Source organism: Rhamphochromis sp. 'chilingali' (assembly GCF_963969265.1).
Source record: "Rhamphochromis sp. 'chilingali' genome assembly, chromosome: 1".
Classification (NCBI taxonomy): domain Eukaryota; kingdom Metazoa; phylum Chordata; class Actinopteri; order Cichliformes; family Cichlidae; genus Rhamphochromis; species Rhamphochromis sp. 'chilingali'.
The window spans coordinates 47,451,154-47,475,594 of NC_137929.1; the positions used below are offsets into that span (position 1 = coordinate 47,451,154).

At 41.8% G+C, this 24,441-nt stretch overlaps 1 protein-coding gene across 1 annotated transcript in view; it reads right to left on the bottom strand.

Moving 5' to 3' along the window:
• Positions 1 to 405: 405 nt before the first annotated feature.
• trpc5a (transient receptor potential cation channel, subfamily C, member 5a) overlaps positions 406 to 24,441 on the bottom strand; it is a 109,698-nt gene continuing 85,662 nt past the window's right edge. The window contains exons 13-17 of the mRNA XM_080877479.1: positions 16,664 to 16,859; positions 16,003 to 16,212; positions 7,168 to 7,209; positions 5,026 to 5,115; positions 406 to 2,161 (exon numbers count right to left, since the gene is read on the bottom strand). Of these exons, the coding sequence (XP_080733605.1) occupies positions 1,133 to 2,161; positions 5,026 to 5,115; positions 7,168 to 7,209; positions 16,003 to 16,212; positions 16,664 to 16,859 (1,567 nt within the window). The 3' untranslated portion in view covers positions 406 to 1,132. The remainder of the gene's footprint in view (positions 2,162 to 5,025; positions 5,116 to 7,167; positions 7,210 to 16,002; positions 16,213 to 16,663; positions 16,860 to 24,441) is intronic.

Here is a 24,441-nt window from a genome sequence, read left to right on the forward strand (position 1 = left end):
ATCCTCCCCAACCCCTTTAATGCGGACCCCAGCATGTCAAAGCACCACAAAATTTTCAATGCAAAACCTGCCTCAAACTTTTCCTGTAATTTACTTTGTCCTCATTTACATCCTCATATTTTTAATTAGATACTTTTACCCCGATATGAAATTCATATTTCCTTCTCTTGTGTTTTATTCACAATTATTCATGAATAATTCATGAATATATATATATATATATATATATATATATATATATATATATATATATATATAGCAATTTTAAATATGACATTGTGATATAATTTGGAAACTGTAATAGCGACAGTGAGAAAATGCTATCATCTTACATAGTTTATATTTTGGCAGTTAAACATCTGCGGAATTGGATTCTAGCAATGAATGTTTCTTATGTATCCATGGATGAACGGACATGGATTTCTGTGACACTGAAGAAAACTTGATGATAAATGACATTTATCTGTGTTTAGCTAGGTAGCTAGGCTCTCTTGGAAATTCACTCAATGGTGAACTTGCGTGTTTCCATCTTAAAAAATCCCAGACAATGTCAAACTGGTGATACTTCAAATTACTGGAATGTTCTCCAAACAGGTTTTATTGAGTTCTCGCAAGCAAGGTAAGTCAGCTCAATTAATAGCGACTTAACTCCAAAACTTTTAAGCAATGAGGTTCATGCGATAGCGAAAGGTGTGTGTCTGAACCCTGAAAAATCCCAGACAACGTCAAACTTGAGATACTTTGATTGTCTGGAATAAGTTTTCCAAATAGATATTTATGGACTTTTAACTGAGTTCTAGCAATTTATCTCCAGAACCTTCCAACAATAAAGTCCACATAATAGTGAAAGTGTCTGTTTAAACCCTGAAATATACCAGACAAACTGTCTCTATGAACATCTGCCACTTTAGGATGCCCTCTGTGGTGTTACCATGACGATCAAGTCAATCCTTAGAACCTGCTCCATTCTCGGGTGTGCTGCATTCTAGAATTCCAGAATCCCAAATCCATCCAGGTAAGTTCTAGAACGGATTCCACCAAATTCTCCGCCCTCTCTCTCTGTCTCTCTCCATCTCTGTATATATTCAGCCATTTTGCAAACAAACAAAAACAGTTTGGTAGTCCCTTTCTTCTATAGCTGTGTAGTGACGGAGTCCTCTATGACCTCGCAGCTGTCCTCGATGACATCATCGCAAGGTCCCACCCAACCGCCCATCATCATCACCCCTCCTCCTCCCCCTCCTCCATCCACGCTGCCATCACCCGATCCTCCCATGCCTCCACCCTGGAAAACGTCCTCACTGGAGTCCAGGAGGCGCGAGCTGGACTCAGACATGTTGGAAGCACAGTGCAGGGATTGGCAGGGGCAGGGGGGCGGGAGGGGCAGTGTCAAAAGCGAGTCTCGCCCATTCGTTCTCCGAGGAGAGAACGACGGGTTACTGATGTCAACAGAATGGCCCATCTCGTTCAGGTGAGTCTCGCTTCTGGTCACGTTGCTGAGTCCGAAGTCGGAGTGGCTGTGGCTCCCCAAGGGGCGGAGCAACCCGTCAGAGATGGTGTAGGAGACTGGGGACTGAACAGGGACAGGCATGGGTGGGGCTTTGCGTTTGGAGCGGGAGAACAGGTAGGAGAGGCGTTTGAAAGAGTCCGTCTTTGCACTTGGACCTGATAGGCGCTGCAGACGGCTCCTTGTACGAGCGAGTGATGATGAGAGTGCTGAAGAGAATGATGAAGATGACGACGGGACAACAGAGGTGGAGGATGGAGAGATGACGGTCGTCTTCAGCCCATTGCTCTTTGGTTTTCCCTCCTCTTCCTCCTCCTCTGTCCCCCATTCAATACCTTCCTCCAGCTCCTCCCCACCTACCCCCCTTTCTACCTGGGTCATTCCAGAAATAGAACGCACCAGTGCAGACACGCCGAGCGTTGGTGTCGGCTTTGTGTCGTCTTCTGCTGGAGTCATGAAGGTCACGCTCTTTGATCTCTGGACTCCCAAGCCTCCTCCGGTGCCTTCACCTGACTCGCTGTCGTCCTCAGATGCCATGGCACCATCATCTTTCGTTGTCTCACTGGAGGAGGAGTAGTTACGCCGAGGAGGACGCCGGTTCCCAAGGAGATCTAGGACCTCATAGCGGAAACTGGAGATGTCTTGCTTCAGCTCCTAAAGATAGACATGAATTCATAATGTAAATCCTAAGGATATAACATTTCTTGCTATGAGAAGCTAAAATTGAGGTTTAAAAAAAGTAGCACTTCTACTTTTCATTCGGAGGGATGTACTGTTAATTCTAAATCCCTATATCAAAAAATATCTAATATCCAGAGGAAAACCAAGAAGTAAAAACCACAGAAAGGGAAGGCGAGGGTGAGGAGGGTAAGTGGGAGAGATGAGGCTGATGACTGGCTGAGAGAGGGGAGGTGAACCATTAGTTTGTAGAAGCAGAGGGTGAAGAGGAGGGTGATGAAGAGAGGAAGATCAAGGTCAAGAGACATGCAAAAAGAGAGGAAAACAGAGTGGATAAATCCTGAAAGTGAGTGTAAAGAGACTGGGGTCGGTGGAGGGGAAATGACGAGAAGCAAACATTTATTCTCAGTTTAGTTGGCATCAATGAAACTTGTAGGTTTAGTCTCAACTGCTTAACATAAAAGAAGAGAAAATAAAGGTTTAACATGGACAAAATTAGTAAGTCTGTTAACCCAACAGTATTAAAATATCAGAAGCTTCAGGGTTTACTCAAAGTTTCTTAAACTGTATAGCCACACATCTGACACCAAGTACTTCTGTACTGAAGATGACAGTGTAACAAGTATTTATGGCAATGCTAATAGCTAGATAGCCTGCTAGCATTGGTACTGTACTGTACTAATGATATAGCTTCCTCCTGCTGATGGAAAATTTGTTGGTAAAACTGATGATGAAGTGACCAGCGTTCCAAACTCAACTTTTTTGACTGTTATGAATACATCATCTTGGGCAGTAAGATTGCAAGTCAGCAACAACATAGTGCGACCCAACTTTGGGAGACACGAGTGGCAAGAAAGGGGTGAGATAAACTCACTGATGTCTCACACCCTGTACCCGATATCACCTTTGCAAATATCCTATGACCAGAGGTGTGTTATATCTTGCAATACAATTGTAAAGAACAATTCCAGGTGGTATGGTCCAAAGTGTCACTGAGCACTGAGTTGTATTTGATTTTGGGGAATGATACTAGAGCACTTTCTTGTGGTTTTTGTCTTTAATGTCTGTAATTGCCATTGTGTGGCATTGTCAGCAAAATATAATGCTAGATCAATGGAGCAGCTAACTTTCTCTGAGTAAAGAAAGAAAGAAGAAAGAAGTGGAAACGTTATTCTTCACGGTCTTTAATGGGTCAAACCCTTAAAACCCTGGTTCTTCCACTTCCTACAAGGTACTCAGTAACTTGAGACCATGAAATCATGATTTATTCTCCACACTTCCAATTTCCAAAGGACCTTGAGAGCCCTAGGACATACCCTCGTGTTTATTTGAACTGTCATTTCTTCTAAAAATTGGTTTACAGTACAATCTAAATCTGTATAGCGACCCAGACATTATGCGATATCTATATTTCTGTGTATTTTCATGGAACAGAGACAAATTAGATCAGTTTCTTCTGACTGAGAGTTCCATCATGTTGTTTGTTTGTATTTTTTTGCTTCAGGCCATCTTTACTTTAAAACAACTGTTAACAGTTTCCATTTGTTTATACTCCAAATCTTTTGCTTATTTGTTTTACAAACAATCTGCATTCGAATTGCTTTGAATTTCTCTTCATCATCCGTATGATGTGGGTCTTCGTACCCAGTTTTCTTACATAATAGCTAGAGGCTGTGGATGGGCGGGGCCAAGCAATTATTTGTAGCTGTTTATTTAGTGTGTATATTATGTAATGTTGCTTTGTTCTTTTTAAATTGAGACCTTTAGGACATTTTTGGAAAATGGGATTCTACATCTCCAAAGATTAGCCTTTTAATCATTTCATCACAGATTAAACGAATTATATTCCTTAAATCAGTTGGTTTCTAGAAATGGATAAGCATTGAAGGGAAGGAATTGCCTCTCCCTTTTCCCCCCAAGAAGAAAGTAAAACAACTATTGGAAGATTTTCACTGTGTTGCTTAGCTCTGAAGCATCCACCAGAGAGGAGGGCTGATGTTTATTCCCATTCAGATCACGTGCATCATGAATTTAGCCTGTAGCTTTAATACAGAAAATTACCATAAATGCCTGCATAAACATGCACTCTGTTTACTGTAACTCGCTGCTTGCTGCATTTTTCTCCTGCAAAACAGAGAGCAACAAGACCCAAATAACTCTGCTAAAAAAAAAATCCTTTTTGTCTGTCTCACCATATGGGATCCAAATGCTTCACTGGGGAGAGTAAAAACTGACTTCAGCATGCACCTGATCTTAGCTATGTGTTTTTAAGCACACAAACGCGCACTTTCTGCACAATTACAACTCCCGTATTCTACATTAGTACACACAGAAGTACACGAGCACACTCGGGGTGTGAACATTGATTGAGTATGATGTGCACCTGATGTTGTTTTTGCATTGAAAAACCCAGAGGAACTTTCCACTTCAAAGCCCAGGCTGGGCTCCAAGGGCTTCATGAGAAACAGACTCGGGAGGTAAAAGCAGCTCAGAATAATTTATGGCCCAGAATATTTTGGAAAGGCAAAGAAGCTCTCTTCAAGGGTTATTGACTTAATGGCTGGTATTGATGAGAGCTGTAGATTTGGGGCAGGAGGTGGTTATTAAAAATCTTTTGATAAATCTCAGTAGAGACGAAGAGCAGCTCTGCATCTGGTATCAATGAAACCTGCACTATTATCACAGCACTAACATACATAAACAGTTGCTGTGCTCTGTTTCTGCAGACTGGCCTGTGAAGCTTTTAATTACAGATTTGCTGCAAACCTGAAGAAAGATGGATTTTACACTCATTACTTACAGCATGTGAGAGGTGTTCTGTCTTTATTCTGATCACCCACCTTAAAGTTTTCCTCTGTCAGTCCCTCGTCTGTCTTGGCACTGCGTATCATTGCTGCCACGTACCTCTTCACCAGGTTCCGGATCACTTCCTGTTGGAGACAGGTGCCATAATTTCATTGCTAGCATGTGGTTGTGTTTTTGTGATGGACCTGTCCAGTCTATGCTAACACCTGCTGATAGCTTCACACTCCACCCTCTCTGTACTCTCAACTGCTCTTTCGTTGGTTACAGCCAGTTCACAGGTCATTGTTGTTAATATCAAATCAACCAATCACATGAATTTAGGGCATGTAGAGATTGTCAAAAAGCAACAAAGAACTGGGGTGCAAGGCAGGAGGACAATCAACCCCCACCCCTAGGGGAGGAAGCAAGAGTTACTGAGAGTGAGGGGCAAACAAAGGGCAAACGCACACTACCTTAAAAGGATTTGGGGGTCAGGGTGTCAGCACCCTTGGCCACTGTACTAGTGTATTTCTATTGTGGGGGGGAGGAGACCAGAGGTTATAACTGTAACTGTTGTGTGGAGTTCTTTAGATCAGCCTTTAGCATAGGACTGCATAGGAGTGCAGTGTGCTGATCTCCAGATGCATCTGTAAGAATAATGGGTAATAAAAGGATTGTGTAAAACATGGAAACATCTCAGCGTGATCTCTATCAGGACCAAAAGAATTGCAGAGACCGGCGTTGTCTCAACAGTTTCCAGCAGCTTGTTGAATCTGTGCCATGAAGAATTAAGTTAAAATGCTAAATTGGGGTTTTTAAAAAGCCGCGAGAGTGTCTTGGACGTTTAAGCTTGTATGTATCTTCTCTGTAAATCCCTCCAAACAAATCGCCTCCAAATCAAGGATGTGCTCCTACTGAAAAAATAATCCCTACAAAGAGAAACTTCACAAACTTACTAAGTACTTACTATACTGGCTAAATCCATCTCCATGATACACTGACTTTTACTGATTTCTAATGTACTGAAAACCCACTGAATCTTTATTCATTCAGATATTATATTGTTGTGCTCTGTGTCTGTCTGAGCTGTGTGAACATTGCAATGCAGCACAATTCAACCCTGTGTAGGAATTTAAATGTTATTGTCTCATTAAGTAATCAGCCAATGAGGCGGGTCACCCTCATTGATTTACAGACCAAAGACAAATTTCACAAGCATTTGGTGCTCAGTGGGTGGCAATTCAAACCCTGACACACTGCAACAGTGCGCGCACACACTAACACACTGCATCCTCCCACAGTCAACACCTGTGCCTGCCAAACAGGACGGTCTGGCATGCTGTCACTCTCCGCCTCTGCCAAGACACACCACACACTCTTGTTAAAATGCAGGACAGATTCCTGCAGCAAACCTTAAAAAACATGGACGGATATCAAAGTAACAATCAGCACTGCCAAATACAAAGTACTGGCATTCCTGCGTTTGTAGTCCCTGCCAGTGCTGAGGTGTCAAAATAAAAGAGCTCAGTTTTGGTTGATTTGCTCTACTAATACTGAAAAAAATCCCCTTAAAGCTGGACATCAAACGGAGGGTTACAGCTGCCAAAAACAATACACGGTTTCGTTTACTGAAAAAGGTGCTCACTGTCTTTGTAACTCAAAGTAGAGCAAAACTCTCAAAACACAAATTCACTTGGATTCACAGTAATCAGACCTTTTGCTATTCACGAGATGAAAAGCACACAAGCTTTTCTCTAGTGATTTTTAAGGCCAAGGGGGTTAAAAAATTCTCAGGTGATAATAGTTACCTGACGTTCAAGAGAAACAGTGAAGATGTTTCAGAGCATCTGGATTACATTGGCCTTATCAGCGAGCCTTTACTGAACCCTACAGCACCCTTGAATCATACACTTTAGAATCACAGATTCACTGGTTTTCAATGTTGAAGCCTCAACATTTGCATTATGGCAGCCAGATGGAAGTACTGGCTTTCTGAAGCCACATGTGGCCATCTTTGGACAAGAGTCAAACAAATGGAAGCGAGACCGAGTAGTAATACAAAGTGGGGACTTTACATATAACTCAGTGACTATAAACCTGAAGGCACTGAGTTTGCTGGCAAAGCAGTGTGGGGAAAAGTAGTAAGGACACTCCTACTGTATGTCAGTAAAGATGAAGACTGTGCAGGAACTACACACCTGGTAGTGCTGATTCTGCCTCAGACTGTCGGCATGACGCTCCTGCAAAGAGAAGAAACGTTGTGTTAATACATGGTTTTCCACATTTAGCAAAAAGTTCTTTTACTCCTGTATCTCCAAAAATGTGCACTCCCTTACAACTAAACTGTACCCTCACTTATGAGCGCAGGGAACGCCCTCTCGCCACCAAAGACCAACAAAGCCTACATAAGGAGGCAAGGAGGCAACAATGACACTTTCATCTGGTATATTTGGGGTCAACTCCTCTATGGGACCATTTTTATTAAGGTTTGGCTCTTCTTCTTCTTGCTGCTGTACCCTTTTAAGGGTTACTGCAGCAGATCACCTGCCTTTATCTTACCCTATTCCCTAGCATCCTCTGTCACTTAACCCTTTGCATGTCCTCCTTCACTACACCCATGAATCTTCTCTGTAATTTGGTAGATTGTGTTAAACAGTCTGGTCACTGCCCTCTCTAATTGACTCCATACCTCCACAGGATTGTCATGAAGCATAAAAAGTTGTACAAAATGCTTTGAGTGCCCAGGTAGAGTAGAGAGGCACTATATAAGACCCAGTCCTTTTACCAACCACTCTTCAACCTCTTCAAAGCTGCCCTCACTTCCTCCTCACTAATCCTCTGCACCTTTTTATTCACCAACTTTCCTCTTTTCTCCCTCTCATTTTCTTATTTTTCATAAAAAAAAAACACCTGCAAGGTTTTGTTTAGAGTGTACCCTTTAACCAGATTACCCTTCTTAGAAGTTTCACATCCAATTTTTTGGGTTGTCAAAGCAGTTTGGGGAAGCTCTGGCTACAATATTTCGACTTAGCTTCTGACAACAAAACCCAATTTGGAGCGGGTGGGCAAACGTTTCTGCCTGTCACTGTTTCAAATACAGGTAAACTGAAAGAAAAAAAACTTTGCTGAATCAAAGGATGACAGCTGGTGAACTGAGCCCGGAAATTTGCTAATGTGTCCCCTCTTTTTGCTCTCCACATAGACTGTTTACCTTTGAGCTAGTCGAGCCTGTTCAAACGCGATTGTGCCACAGAAACGAGACTACAAACAGAAACCACAAATATGCATATTCATATCGGTTTATAGAGATCATCATCAGGATGATAAATCTGACATTTTTATAGAGAGTTTATCTGTCTTCTAGTGCCAAACTGAACCAAAAGCAGCCAGGTAACAAATTGATTTTGGGAATTTCATAAGAAAATTAAGCTTTTACAATCCTTCATACTAGAGAGGTGCCGAATAATGAATTTCATTTAATCATTTTTTTCCACTCAAAAATATTATATATGTAACAGTTTAAAGGGCCAAGTTATGCCCTTCATTCACATTTCAGTGCTGTCATCCAGAATCACAATCATTACAGTGGCAGAAACGAGCAGAAATGTGAATCTCTCCTCTATAAAAGGCTTTTCTCACCTTATCCAATGATAAATTAAATCGAGGCGAGCATGCTGGGAGCATGAAGGTTATTTTTAGCGGGCTACAGCAAACCAAACCTAAGACACAGGACTTGTCACTCTGCTGCAGACTTTGCTGAACTCAAGAAGACAAACAGACATGAATACGTGCAGATTTCGCAATACGATATCACATATAGAATAATAGATAAATCGAGGTGAAACCGTTAAAGGAGTTCAGAAAAAAGTAGAGAAAACATCTGTTTTCACATCAAACCCATACAAGTAACTACTGCACTAAAGTGACAACAGGTTTAAAAAAAAAAAAAAAAAAGCTCAGAAAACACAATAAAATATATGATCGAATTTTTCCTTTTTATTATGAGTCATTTTACTTTATGTGTATTCTGTGCTGATGTTCTTGTAGCTAAGGATTTTAAATGCAGGATATAGACAGTTATCTGATCACAACAAATTAAATAATATTAATAAAAAACAATAAATCTGCAGTTGGCAAAACACCTCCCACCTCCACCACGACAGCTCCTCACTTTCCTGCTGTGTGACTTCATGTAACATCTACTGTCACATATGTCTGCGCTGCTGTTCTTCCTGCCTCTGGCTTTCCACGTTTGCCTGCTCGGTCCCACAGCAAAACATGAACTAGTCATAAAAAACAATCTGTGTTTGTGATTCAGATGAGTTTGAAAAGAATGCATTTCAAATGGAAATATATTTGTTATCTGCAGCACGTGCACTCAGTGGCCCTTTTTTGGGTACAACTGCTCAATGCAAAACAGCATGGGCATCACATTGAGGAGGAAAGGAGATTAATTAATTAATTCTCTGCTTGGATTTTCCCACACAACCATCTTTAGAGTTTAATGAAAAACTATCCAGTGAGCAGCAGTTCTCTGGGAAAACAGAGCAGAACGGCCAGACTGCTTTGAGCTGATAGGAGCATAAACTCAAACAACCACTCGCTACAACCAAGGTATGCAGAAAAGCATCTCTGAATGCATAGCATGTCAGACCTTGAACCAGATGAGCTATAGCAGCAGAAGACCGGACGCCACTCCTGTCAGCTAGAAACAGGAAACTTAGTCTATTACTGTTATTTCTACCACCTCAGTGAAACTGGACAGAAGACTGGATAATAGCTTCCTGTCTGGTGAGTCTTGATTTCTGCTGAAACGCTGAGATTGTAGCGTCAGAAGTTGGTTTAAACAACATGAAAGCAGTGGATCCATCATGGTTCAGGCGGCTGATACTGTGATAGCATTGGGAATATTTTCTTGGCACGCTTTAGGTCCGTTAGAGCTTTGTTTAACCCATTAAAACCGCTGTGAGCACAAACTACTGTAACTCCTGAACCAATTGAAAAATTTCAGCAGTTCCTGAAAGCAGCAAGTCTGTGCTTTTCAGTGATATGAGAGTCACGGTAAACCCATGCAAGGTGCCTCCTTCCAAATCTCGGCAAATAACACAGGACACAGTAAAAATAATGGTACAAAGAACCCAAAGTCTGTCTCATCTGTCAACAAACCTTTGTCTTCTTGGGGCTGCTGTGACGCCATGACTGGGATTACTGTATTCACCCTAATATCAATGAAAAGTGCAGAGTTGCTGCTTTCAGGAAGCATTGGAATTACTTTAATTGTGCAAATGGTTCAGGAGTTCTGGGAGTTTCGGATGTTTAAAAAAATGTTGCAAAAACCTCTCTGACACCAGCAACAGGTTAGGCTTTAGAGGGTTAAATGCCACAGTTTGCATGAGTTGTATTGTTGCTGATCATTTCCATCCATTTATGACCACAGTGTACCAGGCCTCTGATGGCAGTTACCAGCAGGATAATGCACCGTGTCCCAAAGCTCAAACCGAATCCACAAATCTGGTTTCTTGAACATGACAATGAGTTCACTGAACTCAAATGGCCTCCACAGTCACCAGATCTCAATGTGATGCAGCACCAAACAGTTTAACCCAAACTACGACTTTCCAAAACATGTAGTTTTAATGCTCAAATCATTTTAAATTAAAAAAAAAAGTAAAGTGTTTCACATCCAAATGTAGACTTTTTCTCCTTTTTAAAAGTGGAAAACACTGATTTCACGTAAATGCACACAAATCAGTATCTGACATACGAGAGCGTGGTGTTCAGGGACACGACAAAAGCTGAAAAACTGTGTTCAGAAACATAACTCAACTGGTCATAGGTTGGGAGGATTTTGAACATGGAGGAGCTGTGGTGAGATCCACAAGTTCATTTTACATGGTAATGTAAAGGCTTTATGGGGCAAAGTATCATTTTTTTAACCTCACACATCAACTTTATCACAATCCTAGACACACGAGAAACAGAGAGCTCATTCAAACCAATTTGCTCCTTTTAAAATCTCAACAATATCAGAAAACAGACGAATATTTGGCCGGATATTTGTCAGCCGCAGATGCACGTCAGCCGTAACTCGATGTTTCATTGGCGTCGAGACGACTAAAGGCTCGTCGTCCTTATCAGCATTCCTTCATTTCTGCATCTGTCACACAAACATCCATCATCTCTCTCCTGTTTCGTATCTCGCATTTTTTCATTTTGTTTTCATCTCGGCCCAATCACGGCCGTTTCACCTCTCCATCTCCACTTCATCTTCGTCATGTTCTACACTTGTCTAACTCGACCCCCTTCGAAACTGTCTCCCTCTCTTTCTCTCACTGCTTGCTGCTAATGCAAAAAACCCGACACATAAAAAACTTCACTCAACCCCGTCCCTTTCTTCAGAGCAATCATTATTCTTCATATCTCACGCTGTTTTTGTGTTTACTCTTAATACACACACACACACACACACACACACACACACACACACACACACACACACACACACACACACACACACAGGCTCTCTCCCTCAATCAGATCTCTGCAGTGCTGTGTGTGTCTCTGTGAACCTATGTGGGCTGGTTGGCTTATATAACTCAGCTGACTTCAGTTGAGGTGAGCATGCCAGCTGCAGTGTGTGTGTGTGTGTGTGTGTGTGTGTGTGTGTGTGTGTGTGTGTGTGTGTGTGTGTGTGTGAATTATCGCTCTGCGCCGCGTGCTCGCCGGCTCTCTCCAGCTGACTGGGCTGTTAAATGTGTTTATCTGCCGATGTTCCTTCTGTGATTATAGAAACGCAGCTGATGTTCGTCCACGTGCGGTGCGATTGTATTTGTTAGGCTTTTTCTGTGTTCGGCTCTTTCTTTGCCTCTTTAATCCACCGTCACTGCGAGCAGACCGAGTCCTTCTGCTTTGATCAGGTGGGCGACTGCTCAGAGGTCAAAAAAGCCACATTCACTGCAGATCATTTGGATCTCCATGATTTTATTAATCACAAAAAGAACATCAGCTGACAAGTCCTTCCTCCGCCTCCCCACTCACTTTTTGTACTAACTCTGCTGCTTTATGCTGCTTCTATTTCAGTCGGTACTTCACAGCAAACCAAACCATCAACCCGAAATGTTCAGTCATAAGAAGAAAAAGCCTGGATTTCTGTCAGGTTTCACAAATCTCTGTTACTCTAGTGTATGTAGGCTGATCACAGTTGTCTGTGTAATAAACCCCCAAAATTCAGAGTCAGCAGAAGACAAATACAGTATGTCAAAGTTTAAAAGAGAAATACTGCTGTAAATATTGTGGCTTTTATATTGGGACTACTGTCAAATCAATTTTGGCTAAAAAAACCCCCAAACCAAACCCAAATACATTATTTTAATGAGAGCTTTTTAAATACATGAGGCATAAACTCCTCACAAGCAGCTGTTCAGCTTTTCTCAGCTAATGGAAATGGACTGTTATTATCATTATTATTATTATTTAAATTAGTTTTGTTTCTTCTGTGATTCAGTCACACTCGAGCTGGGATGTCAAACTAATTTTACACCGTGGGCCGGACCAGTGAAGCTAATTAATCCCTGACATATATATAAGAAAAACAAGTGCAATCTCAAGAATAAGTCCCTGATTTCTAAATGGCAAATGTGCAAAATAAAAATTCCTGGTAGCTTACTGCCCAGACTGTCCTGTATTTATAGTGGAAAATTCCTATGTTTGACACCCCACTAGAGAACCTAAAAATAGGTTAGTGACCTGATCGCTACTAGGAAAGATTGGTTGTCACTAGGGGTGGGTTTTAATAATCGATTCATCGATTAAAATCGATTCTGGCTTGGATAACGTGACATCGATTCATTAAAATCCTGAATTGATTTTTTAATATAAATGTATTTTGCCCAAAATTCCAGAATCTCAGGTGAAACCTCACAAAATTTCAACAACCACCAAACATTTAAAACTGTAAATGAGAGCAGGAACACGGCTTCTTCACAAAGATGTAAACACAAAGCGCCGACCCGCGGATCAGAATCAGTGAGATGTGACTGCACCTGACGGCACGCACACGGTCGGGGCTGAAAGCCGACAGCTCGCCGATTCTGATGTTTCGGCGGGTCAGCGCTTTGTGTTTACGTCCTTTTTGCGCCGATTCTAAAGCTGTTAGTTTGATCTCTCTCCAAACAATATTGACCGAACCAGCAGCAAAAGAAGATCCAAACTACGCTTCACAAAAACATCGTCATGAATTCACTCTTACTTTTACTGTTTTGCTTCCACCACAATAAAATCACACTTCATGCACAGCTCTCTCTCTCTCTCTGTACTTCAAGAACAGTTTCAGTCTAAAAATCTGTTTTCTGCATTATTCGCTTGCTTGTTACGCACAAGTCTACTGTTGTTTACAGCGCTGTCGGCCGATGTTTTTTTTACTTACTTCCGAAAAGAAAACCTCATTTCTGCCGTTCAACAGGCTTCTGAACAAATGTAAACTTTTTAAAATACAAAATGCCTGTTAGCCGTGTCTCTAATAAAACCGCTGTAACGTCAGAGGTAATGTTCATATGCTGATTAATGGTTTTCTTTCGTTTCTGATGTACTGCAGAATACTTATATAAAATCCCAGGCCAGGAAAATCACCTTCATGTTTTTCTGTTTTATCTTCAGCTACTTTGACACAAAGGCCTCTGCTGTGATGCTTACACCTTTGATAAAGTCTGGAAAGTGTCAGCTTCCTTTTTATAGATACAAAAATATGTAAATGTACTGATCTGAATTATATTATTTCTGACTGTCTGAGGCAAAATTTCCCAGATTCGAATCGAATCGAATCGTGGATCAAATCGATTCAGGACATTGTGAATCGGAATCGAATCGATTCTAGAAATCAGTGACGATACCCAGCCACGCAGTGATTGCACTGAATTTGCTTTTAGAGGCCGATTAGTTGACTAAGTAGTTGATTGATCAAGCATTTTCAATTATAAGGCGATTACACATGAAGACACGGTGCTGTCCGACTCGGGCTGACTGCATTTACTCTCAGACAGACTGGCAAGTCAGTCTGGCGCAGACAGATTGTCAACACATAGCAATCAATGGGAGTCAGTCTGTGCAGGTTAGCAAAACGTACACACAGTGTGCCTTTTTGCAATAGTGAAGATGATTCAGCTGTTTTCAATCTGGTTATATTCCTATATAAATCAAGCACCGGTGTCATTTTGCAGGTAAATAACTGTCCTGCAGCGACTACGTCACTATTTGTGGACAAATTTCTGTCTCGGACATAAGAGGCAGATGTAAGATGGCCTATGCATGCAGCTGGCGACAGATCTGCAAGTTCCCATTTCAACTCTAACAGACAGAGAGTTGAAATCATTGCTGTTTTGCTCCTGCACACAAGTAATTTCAAAGGGAACAATCACAAGTTTATTGGACAAGGTTGCAATAATCTGTCTTCCTTAGTGTGACAGCAGCATAAAAGTCCCCTAAGGAGCCTTTCTGAAGATTTTAGTTGCATCAAAGACCTTTGTAGTACAGTTTGGCTTTTAAGCTTTTCATTCTGATTTACAAGCTAAAGAAGATCCATCTTTTCATTTTCAGAGTCATGGAGGTGTTTTCCACCCATCACAGGGCAAGAGATGAGGTCCACCAGTCATTCAGCCATCCACTCTCACATTCACACATATGGCCAATTTAGAGTCATCGGTCAACCTATCAGACACGTCTTTGGATGTCAGAAAGAAGGGAATACACACACGGACAGGTAGAATGTGCAAACTCCACACAGAAAAGCCCAAGATTCACTCCATAGCAGTCTGTTGAAGTTTACCACAGTCATTCTTCAGGTCTTTGCCCCTGAAACCGTTGTTTCTCTTTTCTGAACTCAGTGGTTTCTGTCATATTTCAGACAGATTTCCAGTGAGAGTAGTCTCTGCCTCTACAGCTACCTGTAGAAAAACCCAGGAATGATTCCAATGGTCATCAAACCACGACTTTACTGACATACACTGAGGTGTCAAAACTTGTCATTAAGGGTATAGAGAAGATCATCGAATGTAGTCTTTATGAGGGAAGAGTTCAAACCTCCAGCTAAGTTTCCATTTATGGCCTGTAAATTCTTCAGTCTTCAGCCCAGGACAGTTTGTAGGCTTTGCGCACACATAGCATATTAGTTCACACATTAGCAGCGACTCCAGTTTTTTCTCAACGTTGTGAACTTTAAAGGTTTCGTCTGCAGCTGCTGTTCTGAGTGTCTCATAACTGCAGAGTTTTGATCCTGGCAGCTGCATCTTGTTCTGTCACCATCAGTCATTTTCAAAATTCATCTCCATCTTTCCAAATACAAACAGACTAAACCACATTCCTGTCTGGGACTGGAGTGCAGAAGGCAACAAGGATGACACAAAGAATAAAGGAAATAAAACAATACATGTGCTTCAGTACAAACAGTCCATCCTTCCCATCAAATATTTTGTACTTCACTTTTGCAAGAAAACAGGGAAATAGTTATAATTTCCATCTTCCCGTTCATATCCTCAACAAATACTGAACATAACGCAGAGAGGGACTTGTCCAGGGTGGGTGTCTCTCACCCAGTGTCAGAGTTATAATCTATAACTACCGCTTGTCCTCGACATCGTCAGCAAGATTATGAAACAACTTCCAGGTTGAATTTAATTAAACAATGTGTAATATTTCTATCTCTATATTTCTATAAATACATCAAATCTTTGGTTTTGAAATTGTGTCTAGAGAGCAGATTGTGTAGGTTTTTTGGGCTCTTGTTTTATCTGTCTTTTATAGTGTCCTTTTCAATTTACAATTGAAACCTTGCACCACCACAAGGTTGTGAAACCCTGCCCAAGAGTTAAACTCAGAAAAAGCAAATTAGAAAGATGCTGTGCAAACATCTGAACAGACTGTTGATGCTTTCAGTGACAAAATAATAATTTAAGAGGGAACCATTATGGTTAAGCTCAACAAGAATGTCGCAAACAGAATCCAGATACTGTGAGCCTCTACCTTATTCTGCCTCCACTTACCGTGAACTCCCGCAGGTTTTCACATTTGTGCGTCTCCTCCCCGGGCGGCTGCCCTGTCCTGCACAGCTTGTTGTGGAGCCACATGAGCAGGTACCAGAAGGACTTGGGGCTTGGAATGATGTTGAACGGAGGCGGCAGCGTGCCGCCCTCGTCAAAGTAACTCATCCACAGCTTGGTGCGTGCAAACTTCCACTCAATGTCAGCATGGTCCTGCAGCAGGAGAAGGAGGCACCTGAATTTACAAGCTCAAGTGACAAGGACAGACATCTGAAATCTCTGAATTCCTCTTCATTAATGGTTGATAACGTCCACTGAACTTAAATATTTGACTTCAATATTTAACATATCAAATTCTCTTTGCAGGGAGCAGTTCACACCATAGCATGAAATCTTAACTTCTTATAAAAGTAATTTGATGAATTTCATAATTATCATTGATCTTTCAGATTATGGAGAAAACTTGTGGCCATTTTTATAGTGTTTTGTAATTTAACATGCAGTGACGGTCGCATCCTGATTAAAACAGAAAGCACACTAACCCTAAACAAACAAACTTCTCACGGTATAGGAACTGAGATCAAGAGTGTTCACTGGACAAATGACACCAAACAAGCTTCCCCTCACTCATTAATCCTTTCAGCACACTCGTGCTTTCACTCACAGCAATGAGTTGGTAGGAGTTGTTCATCATGGCGATCAGCATGTTGAGCAGAACCACCAGTGAGATAACGTTGTACGTCCCGAACATGGTTGCCCCGACAAACTCCGTAAACTCGTGGCGAGCCTTCACGTTGGTGACGTACAGATTTAACAGCCCAAATATGGACCAGAAGAGAGACTGGAGAGTCTCAAATAACCTGAGGACAGAGAGAGAGGAAACTTCATAAGGTTCTTCAAAAGATCACAACAACAAACTGCTTTTAAACAAAAAGGATAATGCAACAAACCAGAGAGACAACGCATAAATAGCTTTTATCTATATAAACCTGTCTCTAACTCCAAGCTTTAATTTGCGCATTATTTAGACACTCACTCAGTTTAAACCACTCGTCTCCCAGTTATGTGTGTTTTCAAATGCAGCTGACAAGCAAAACAAATTTAGACTGATTTGCAATTTAATAGAAATTCAAATCCAAACTGAACACTCAGCTAATGTTGTCAGCATGATTGATATGAGATTTAAACCACCCACAGGAAATGTCTTTTTGGGTAGAAGCAAATGTTATAAGCTGACAGATGTAAGTTCATTATGACTGGGCTAAGCAAAACTGCTCTCACATCGCTAAAGCTGCAGTGAGTGGAGACTAAAACTTTACCTGCATATGAGTTTAACATTTAAATGCACAAATCTGCAATTGTTATCAGAAAATGGCCACAGATCAGAGTTAGTAATATCAGTGCTGAGTTAAACCGAGTCGGCATTTGTTGGCACAGAACCTGCATCCAGATGGCAACACATTACATGCTGCAGCAGGAGAAAGATGAGCATCAAATACACAGTGAAGCAGTTTTTTCCTGCACTGAGACAATACGGCGATGTGTCCTTCCTAAGGGTAGATTACTGACCCGCCGTCACTCCAATGACCCTGAAAATGATGTCTTCACACATTTCATTTTTGGGTAATTAGACATTTGTTCGAAATCTGTTTGCTTAATTACAAAATGCACAACCACATTTCCATCTTGGCTCTGAATAAAAACATGAACAGAGAAAGATAACACTTCAGTCCTAGAGAACTGGTTCAACGAACATTTACAGGTCAATCCTTTTCTTGGATAATTGACTGACTTTGTACCAGACCCCTTCCTGATGCAACCTTCCCATTAATCTAGGCTTGTGACAGCCTGAGGCTTGTTCTGTTTACCCCAAAGCTACTACCTAAAATGTTTTAGCATCCACAGGCCAGACCAGAGCGAATTTCTAAAATGATGAAATTGCTGTGTAAAATCGAGGTTATCAGGTGCACAGCTGTTCCCTGCCTCGGGCTCCCTGGGAGGTTTGTCCAGCTACACCTCACCCATCTACACCTTCACAAAGCTGTGTTATGACGTGCCGGTGATGTGGTTAAGGCTTGGCTTTCAAAAATTATTCTCATTTTACAAAGTTCATTCACCTCAGGTTGCGTCCGTGCAGCTCACGCCTGCAAACTGAGCTCTTGCATTTGTCTTGTGACCTTTTAAGCACAAATGTCACTGTAGTAAAAAGCCCCCGAGGGTCTGCCTGCAATGGCGTGTGCGTTCAATAAATGCTCAGTTTGTCCATGATTAAAGCGGACCACCTGTGCTTCTGCTGAACACTCGTTGTAAAGGCAGAAAGAGACCTGCAAAAAATATGGTTCAAAAAACCAAAAAAGCCTCTGTACCTCACCTCGCTTCTCTGCTTTCTCCTCAAATATGACCCACAACTGTTAATCTTGAACCCAGAAGCAGCGCCTGGATGTAGGTGTGATGTGTGCATGTCACTGCAGATAAACAGCGAACCAAACCTGCTTCACTCGGCTTTGGTTACAAAATTTGGGTTCGGACCTAAAAACAACTCCAGAAGTTTCACTTCTGTAATCTTCACTTATTACCACCCCAGGTTTCCTCTCAGTTTCCATCTGCATTGATTTTTTCCCCACCCTCTCTCTTTTCTCCCCTCCTTCCACCGACTCTTATCATCTCCCTGTGTCACCTCATTCCTCTGTTTACCTCCTTATTTTATTTCCCTTCGCTGCTCGGTCTGTCTCGGTCTCTCAGTCTTTTTTTCCCCTCTGTTTGTGTGACAGTCCCAGTTACAGGGGAGGTTATTGAATTTTTGATGAAATTGGTAGCGGCCGACACTACATCATGAGAATGAAAGAGCGAAAAAGAGCGAGAGAGAGAGAGGTTTTGTCTGCGGGGTGTTATATTTGTGCTGCATAAAATATTTAAGACTCCAGCATTTATTCTCATCGCAGCAGGACTGTGTGTTGTCACCGGCATGTGTGAGTGATCGCTGTATCAATCGGCGTACAGGCTGCGTGTGAGCGATGGTTTCAATGTTTGTGTGCGCGCTCGCTCGGCGCAGAGAGAGACAGAGAGGGCGAGAAACTTCGGAGATTGTGTAAATGAAGAGAGGTGGGGTGAGGGAGGTTGGGGGGTGGGATTGAATCCACGATGAATGAAGCAACCAAGCGTGATATTGCACCACAGTTATGAAACGAGGGGGGGAGGAACGTGTTTAGGAGGGGAATGAACAATGAGCGGGAGGAGGGAGAAACGAGAGGCGGTGAACTTTCAACCGAAGTGAGGAGGAACAAACCTCCTCGTCTTCTCCCTCGAAATTCTCGCCAAGCAACATTTGATGCAATCTCTAGTATCCAGTAATTCATTAGTCCTCCCCTTCTCCACCTTTCTGCTGTTTCCTGTTATCCAAGCTTGGTTTTTCATATCTCTGCTTCGGCTTCACCCACTTGTCCTCGTCCCCTTCGTCTTGCACGCTTGTACCTTTTATTTGATCTTCTCTCTTTCTTTTCTTTGCTTGTTTCTTCTCCTCTCCTCGTTTGCATCCTCTCCCGTCTCATTGACTGTGTCCTCGTCTTTCACCTCACCTTATCTATTCTTTGCTCCTTGTTCTCGCTCATCTATTTTTGTTTCCTTCTCTCCGATATCCTTCTGTTTTTCTCCATTCCTCCTTTATTCTCATGTTCAGTTCTTGTTTTCTTCCCTCTTTACTTTAACTTTTCCATCTCCTTTGTTTACCCTTTCCATTCCCTGCTTTTCTCACTTCCTTCCCTAATTTTTCCTTTCCTATTACTCTTCCTCACTCTCACCATTTCCACTCCTATCCTCACTACCATCAGTCCTTGTTTATTCTCTATTTTTTCTCATCCCCCTTTCTCCCCATCTTGCCTCCTTTATGCTTCTGTTCTTTGACCCTTGTGTCCTTATTTGTCTCATTTCTTTTTCACTGTTTTCTACTCTCTCATCATTTCTTCTTCTTTCCACTTTTTGTTTCAACTCCTTGCTTTCTCTCTCTGTCCTCCTGCTCTCCTCACCTTCAGTCCTTTCTCTTCTTTCCATTCTCGCTCCAAATCTCTCCTCTCCACTCCATATTTCTTCCTCTTTCCACCTGCTCCTTCTCTCACCCATAACTTCAGCACTATCAGCCCACTGAATGCCCGTTATCAGTTGTTATCACTCCCATAGGTACCACCAGCAGGCGGCCTGCTCCGGCAGCTAGGTGAGTAAACAGTGACGAGGCCTTTGCCATTACAGCTCCAAATCTGTGGGACAGTCAGCCAACTGGGATCAGTGCTAACATCACCAGTGCCCTTTAAATCTTTTCTGTTATTCAAAGGATTTCATGAATGCTTTATTCTCTTCTTGTCTTTGGTATTTTTTAGCTTTCATCTATAATGTTTTGTTTTAATGATTTCCATTTTGAGTTTGTTTTTTTTATTGAATCTTTTAATCTTTTTCTAAAACACATTTTATGGAACAAACATGTTATATAAATGTAGTTTATTTTGATTCTATTGCGCAAAAACAATCTTATGTCTTTCTGCTGAAAGGGCAAAAGAAAGGTGAGTGTTTCCTCCGTGACAGATCAAAAGTAGTCACACTGACATTGAAAAGAATCCACTGCATAGAGTACTGTGCATAAATCTTGTGCCACTCCTTATTTCTCTATTGTTTGCAATCAAAATGGGAAATAGTTGAAGTTTATTCAAACATATGTAAACACAGAATTACAGTATATGAGGCAAAGAGTGTATCTGGGGTGTATCTGGGATGATCAGGAAGAGGAGTACAGAAGTCTGGTGAGGAACTTTGTCGCATGGAGTCACACAAACCACCTGCAACTCAACACCTCAAAGACTAAGGAACTGGTTGTGGACTTCGGGAGGTCCAGAGAAGGCCCACTGCCGGTTCAGATATAGGGGGAGGAGGTGGAGGTGGTCAACAAGTACAAGTACCTCGGGCTGTGGGTGGACAATAAACTGGACTGGTCATGCAACACAGAGCACCTGTATAAAAAAGCCCAAAGCCGACTGTACTTCCTCAGGAGGCTGAGGTCTTTTAACATCTGCAGGAAGCTCCTGAGGATGTTTTACCAGTCGGTGGTTGCTGGAGTACTTTTCTATGCTGTGGTGTGCTGGGGGAGCAGCACAGCAAAGAAGGACTCATCCAGGCTGGAGAAACTGATCAGGAGGGCTAGCTCTGTGGTCGGCATGAAGCTGGACACTCTGGTGACAGTGGCAGAGAAAAGGACATTAAAGAAACTGCTGGACATTATGAACAATGCTGGGCATCCTCTGCACACGGCCATAAACAATCAGAAGAGTCTGTTCAGTGACAGGTTGCTTCTCCCAAAGACAAGAACTAACAGACTTAAAAACTCCTTTGTCCCACACGCCATCAAACTGTTTAACTCCTCTCTGGAGGGGAGAGGGAGGGGAAACAGGAGGACAAAGGAGGGGGGAACAACTAAGCTGTAGTGCCTCTGCACCTCACTGTGCAATACCTTTTGTGCAATACTTTTGTTAATAGTCAACAGTGCAATAGACCTCAATACTTGAAATGTGCAATTCACTTGTATTTTTATTTTTATTCCTATTTATTCTATTTATCCCCTTCGTATATTTTATTTATATTGTCTCTGTATTTATATATATGTGTGTGTGTGTATATATATACATATATATATATATATATATATATAATATTCTGTAACTCTGTAACTTCTGTCGGTGCTGTGCTTTTTTGGAAATCGAATTTCCCAGAGGAACCCACCCGAGGGATTAATAAAGTTCTATCTAATCTAATCTAATCTAATCTAAGACAGAGTTTATACAATTCTAATGAGCTCAATAGTCAATATTTGGTGAGCCCACCTTTGTTCTTCAACACACGCTCTCTTAGGCAGCTTTCTTATCATTTCTTTAAGTAGTCTTCAGGAATAGTTCTCTAGGTTTCGTGAAGGACATTGAAAGCTGTCGAGATGATCCCCACACTGCTGAGGTCCGGGCTCTGGGGAGGCCGACCCATGACTGAAAGTGTTCCACTGTGTGCCTTTCTATCCAGGTGTGCTTTTACTGAACTACCAGTGTTTGGTGTCATTGTCATGCTAAAAAAGTGAAACTGTCCACCAATCAGATTCTTTCCAGACTGCACGGTGGATCAAAGTCTGATGGTACTTTTATGGCCTCACAATTTAATCAGTTTTAGGATCTCCAACGCACCTCCCTCCTGACCTATTCATTCGTCCTCGATCTACACAATTGTACAAGCAAACAACCGAGGACTCGCTTGATTTATGACCTCAGGAAACACGTTTCCACTTAATTTATGGCCTGAATTGCTGGTTTGATTCTTAATGTATACAAGAGAATGTTTATGGCGTTATTTTTGTGCCACTGTTCTGAGCGCACGGAAAAAAAAATTGCAGGTGCAAGTGTTGCATTTTGAGGAGAAGTTGATTTTGAACGAAGAAAAACTAAATTTGAGTGAATAAAATTCATTGCTGCGTGCAAAAAATGTATTTCAGTATTTGCTATTATCCACACACACACACACACACACACACACACACACACACACACACACACACACACACACACACACACACACACACACACACAATAGCAGCCCCTCTCGCTCAGTTTTTGCATTTGCACTCGCTCGCAATGTGTTGCTCACGCTCTCAACATTTCTGCCCGTGCGCGCTCAACTCTATGTGTACACCGTTATATTTGTGCCACAAAACCAGCCAATCACAGACTTGGATGCAAAAAATCTGACTGGCTGTTCTAGTCTCCAATCAGCTCGAAATGAGGAAATGCAGTATCCCAGAATGCATTTCGTCCAAAACTCAAACGAGGCAGTGGCGGAGGAACACAGAGTGGCAGAGTTTGAAATATTACTCTTTCTGGGTCACAAAATAAACTTTTAAGATATTTTCATGCGAGGATGGTGCTGTGTAAACTTCAAATATCTGCTCGATTTACCAAGACATCACATATTTGCATAAGTGCTCTAACGTTTTCGGAGAGTTAGGTGTTCAGTTTTGAAAAATTTGGTCAATCCAGAATAAAACAGGGTGGAAAATTGAGTATGTCTGCAGTTTTCACACTTTTAAATCTGCCCTAGAAAAGAAAAAAAGAAAAGAAAACGCAGATCTGACTGCTACACCTGAAGTTTAAAAGCAGTAATTCACAAAGTACTGTTGTCATATCATGGTGCTTACAGAGCCCAGAGTTAAATATACATCAAAACGATCACGTGTTGGAAAGCTCCATTTTCAGTGGGAGATTTTATTATTCAAGATAATCCTCGATAATCTGGCTGACTTTATGTTTATCAGTGATGACAATAAATGATAACACACCTTTTAGCTACAGGAGGGTGTCTGCATGTCAGATGTATGAGAGTGATACCAACTGATAACCACTATTTACTGGGCACGTGCGTCTGTGCGTCCTCTCATACGCGTCTAATTTTGTATCCCAATATCATCTGCCTTTCTCCTCCCTGCTCTCCATCCTCTCTCATCTTTCTGTCCACTAAGCCGAGCAGTAAACTGCTACAGCTGAGTCTCGCAGCCACGCAGTCATTTGACTGTTATAGTTCTGCAGCTGTGTGGGAGGCGAGCCGAGAAAGCGACTGCGTGCGAATGTGTTGTGCATTGTGACACAGAAACGCTGTATGAAGCGAATCTGTGAGAGAAAACAAAGTGTGTTTAGATTCAGCAGCCAGACAGTGTGCAATTAATCAGCGCAGCCTATAGCGCCGCTCTTTCTAGTAAACATGAACCATTTTTAGGGTGTGAGAAATCAAGCAGCCTGCTGGGATTATGAGCTGCCTGATGCTGTGGCACAGGTTATGCGTTCTTTGTTACATGTAGCGCTGTTAGACATGCACTCCTGTTCACTGATCTGATGTTTGCACAATCAAGTTTGGTCAGCAGATTAGACCTGATCCTTCCATCTCTGCACAGTTGACAATGAGCCGGCTAAACAACTGCAGCTGGTTATAAGCCAACTTTATGCCCGCTAGTTTTAAGCGTGTCTTCTAAAAATCCCGCTTTCACTCTGATAAACAGTTTGATTACAGAGTTTATTCATTAAATATCCGATTCTAATAATGCTAGATCCATTCCATTTTCACTAATGCTACCTAACAACAGCTAACAGGAGGTAACAGGAGCTAAAAGTGCCTAACAGTAGCAGTGTTTAATGGCAGAAAAGTTCAGGACATCCTAAACAAATCAACTCAGTGTCATTGTCATCACTGATTCATCGACTTGTAGCAGATTCCTTTCACAAAGTTTTACAGCCTCCTCCAGAGTAAACAGACGTGGACACGCATTGATTTTACACATTGTAACTTTAACTCTTCTCAAATTAAAGAAAAGTGACTGAAGTGAGATCAAAAGACACCGCTGACAGACTGTTACCTAGGCAACCGAAGCTGGAA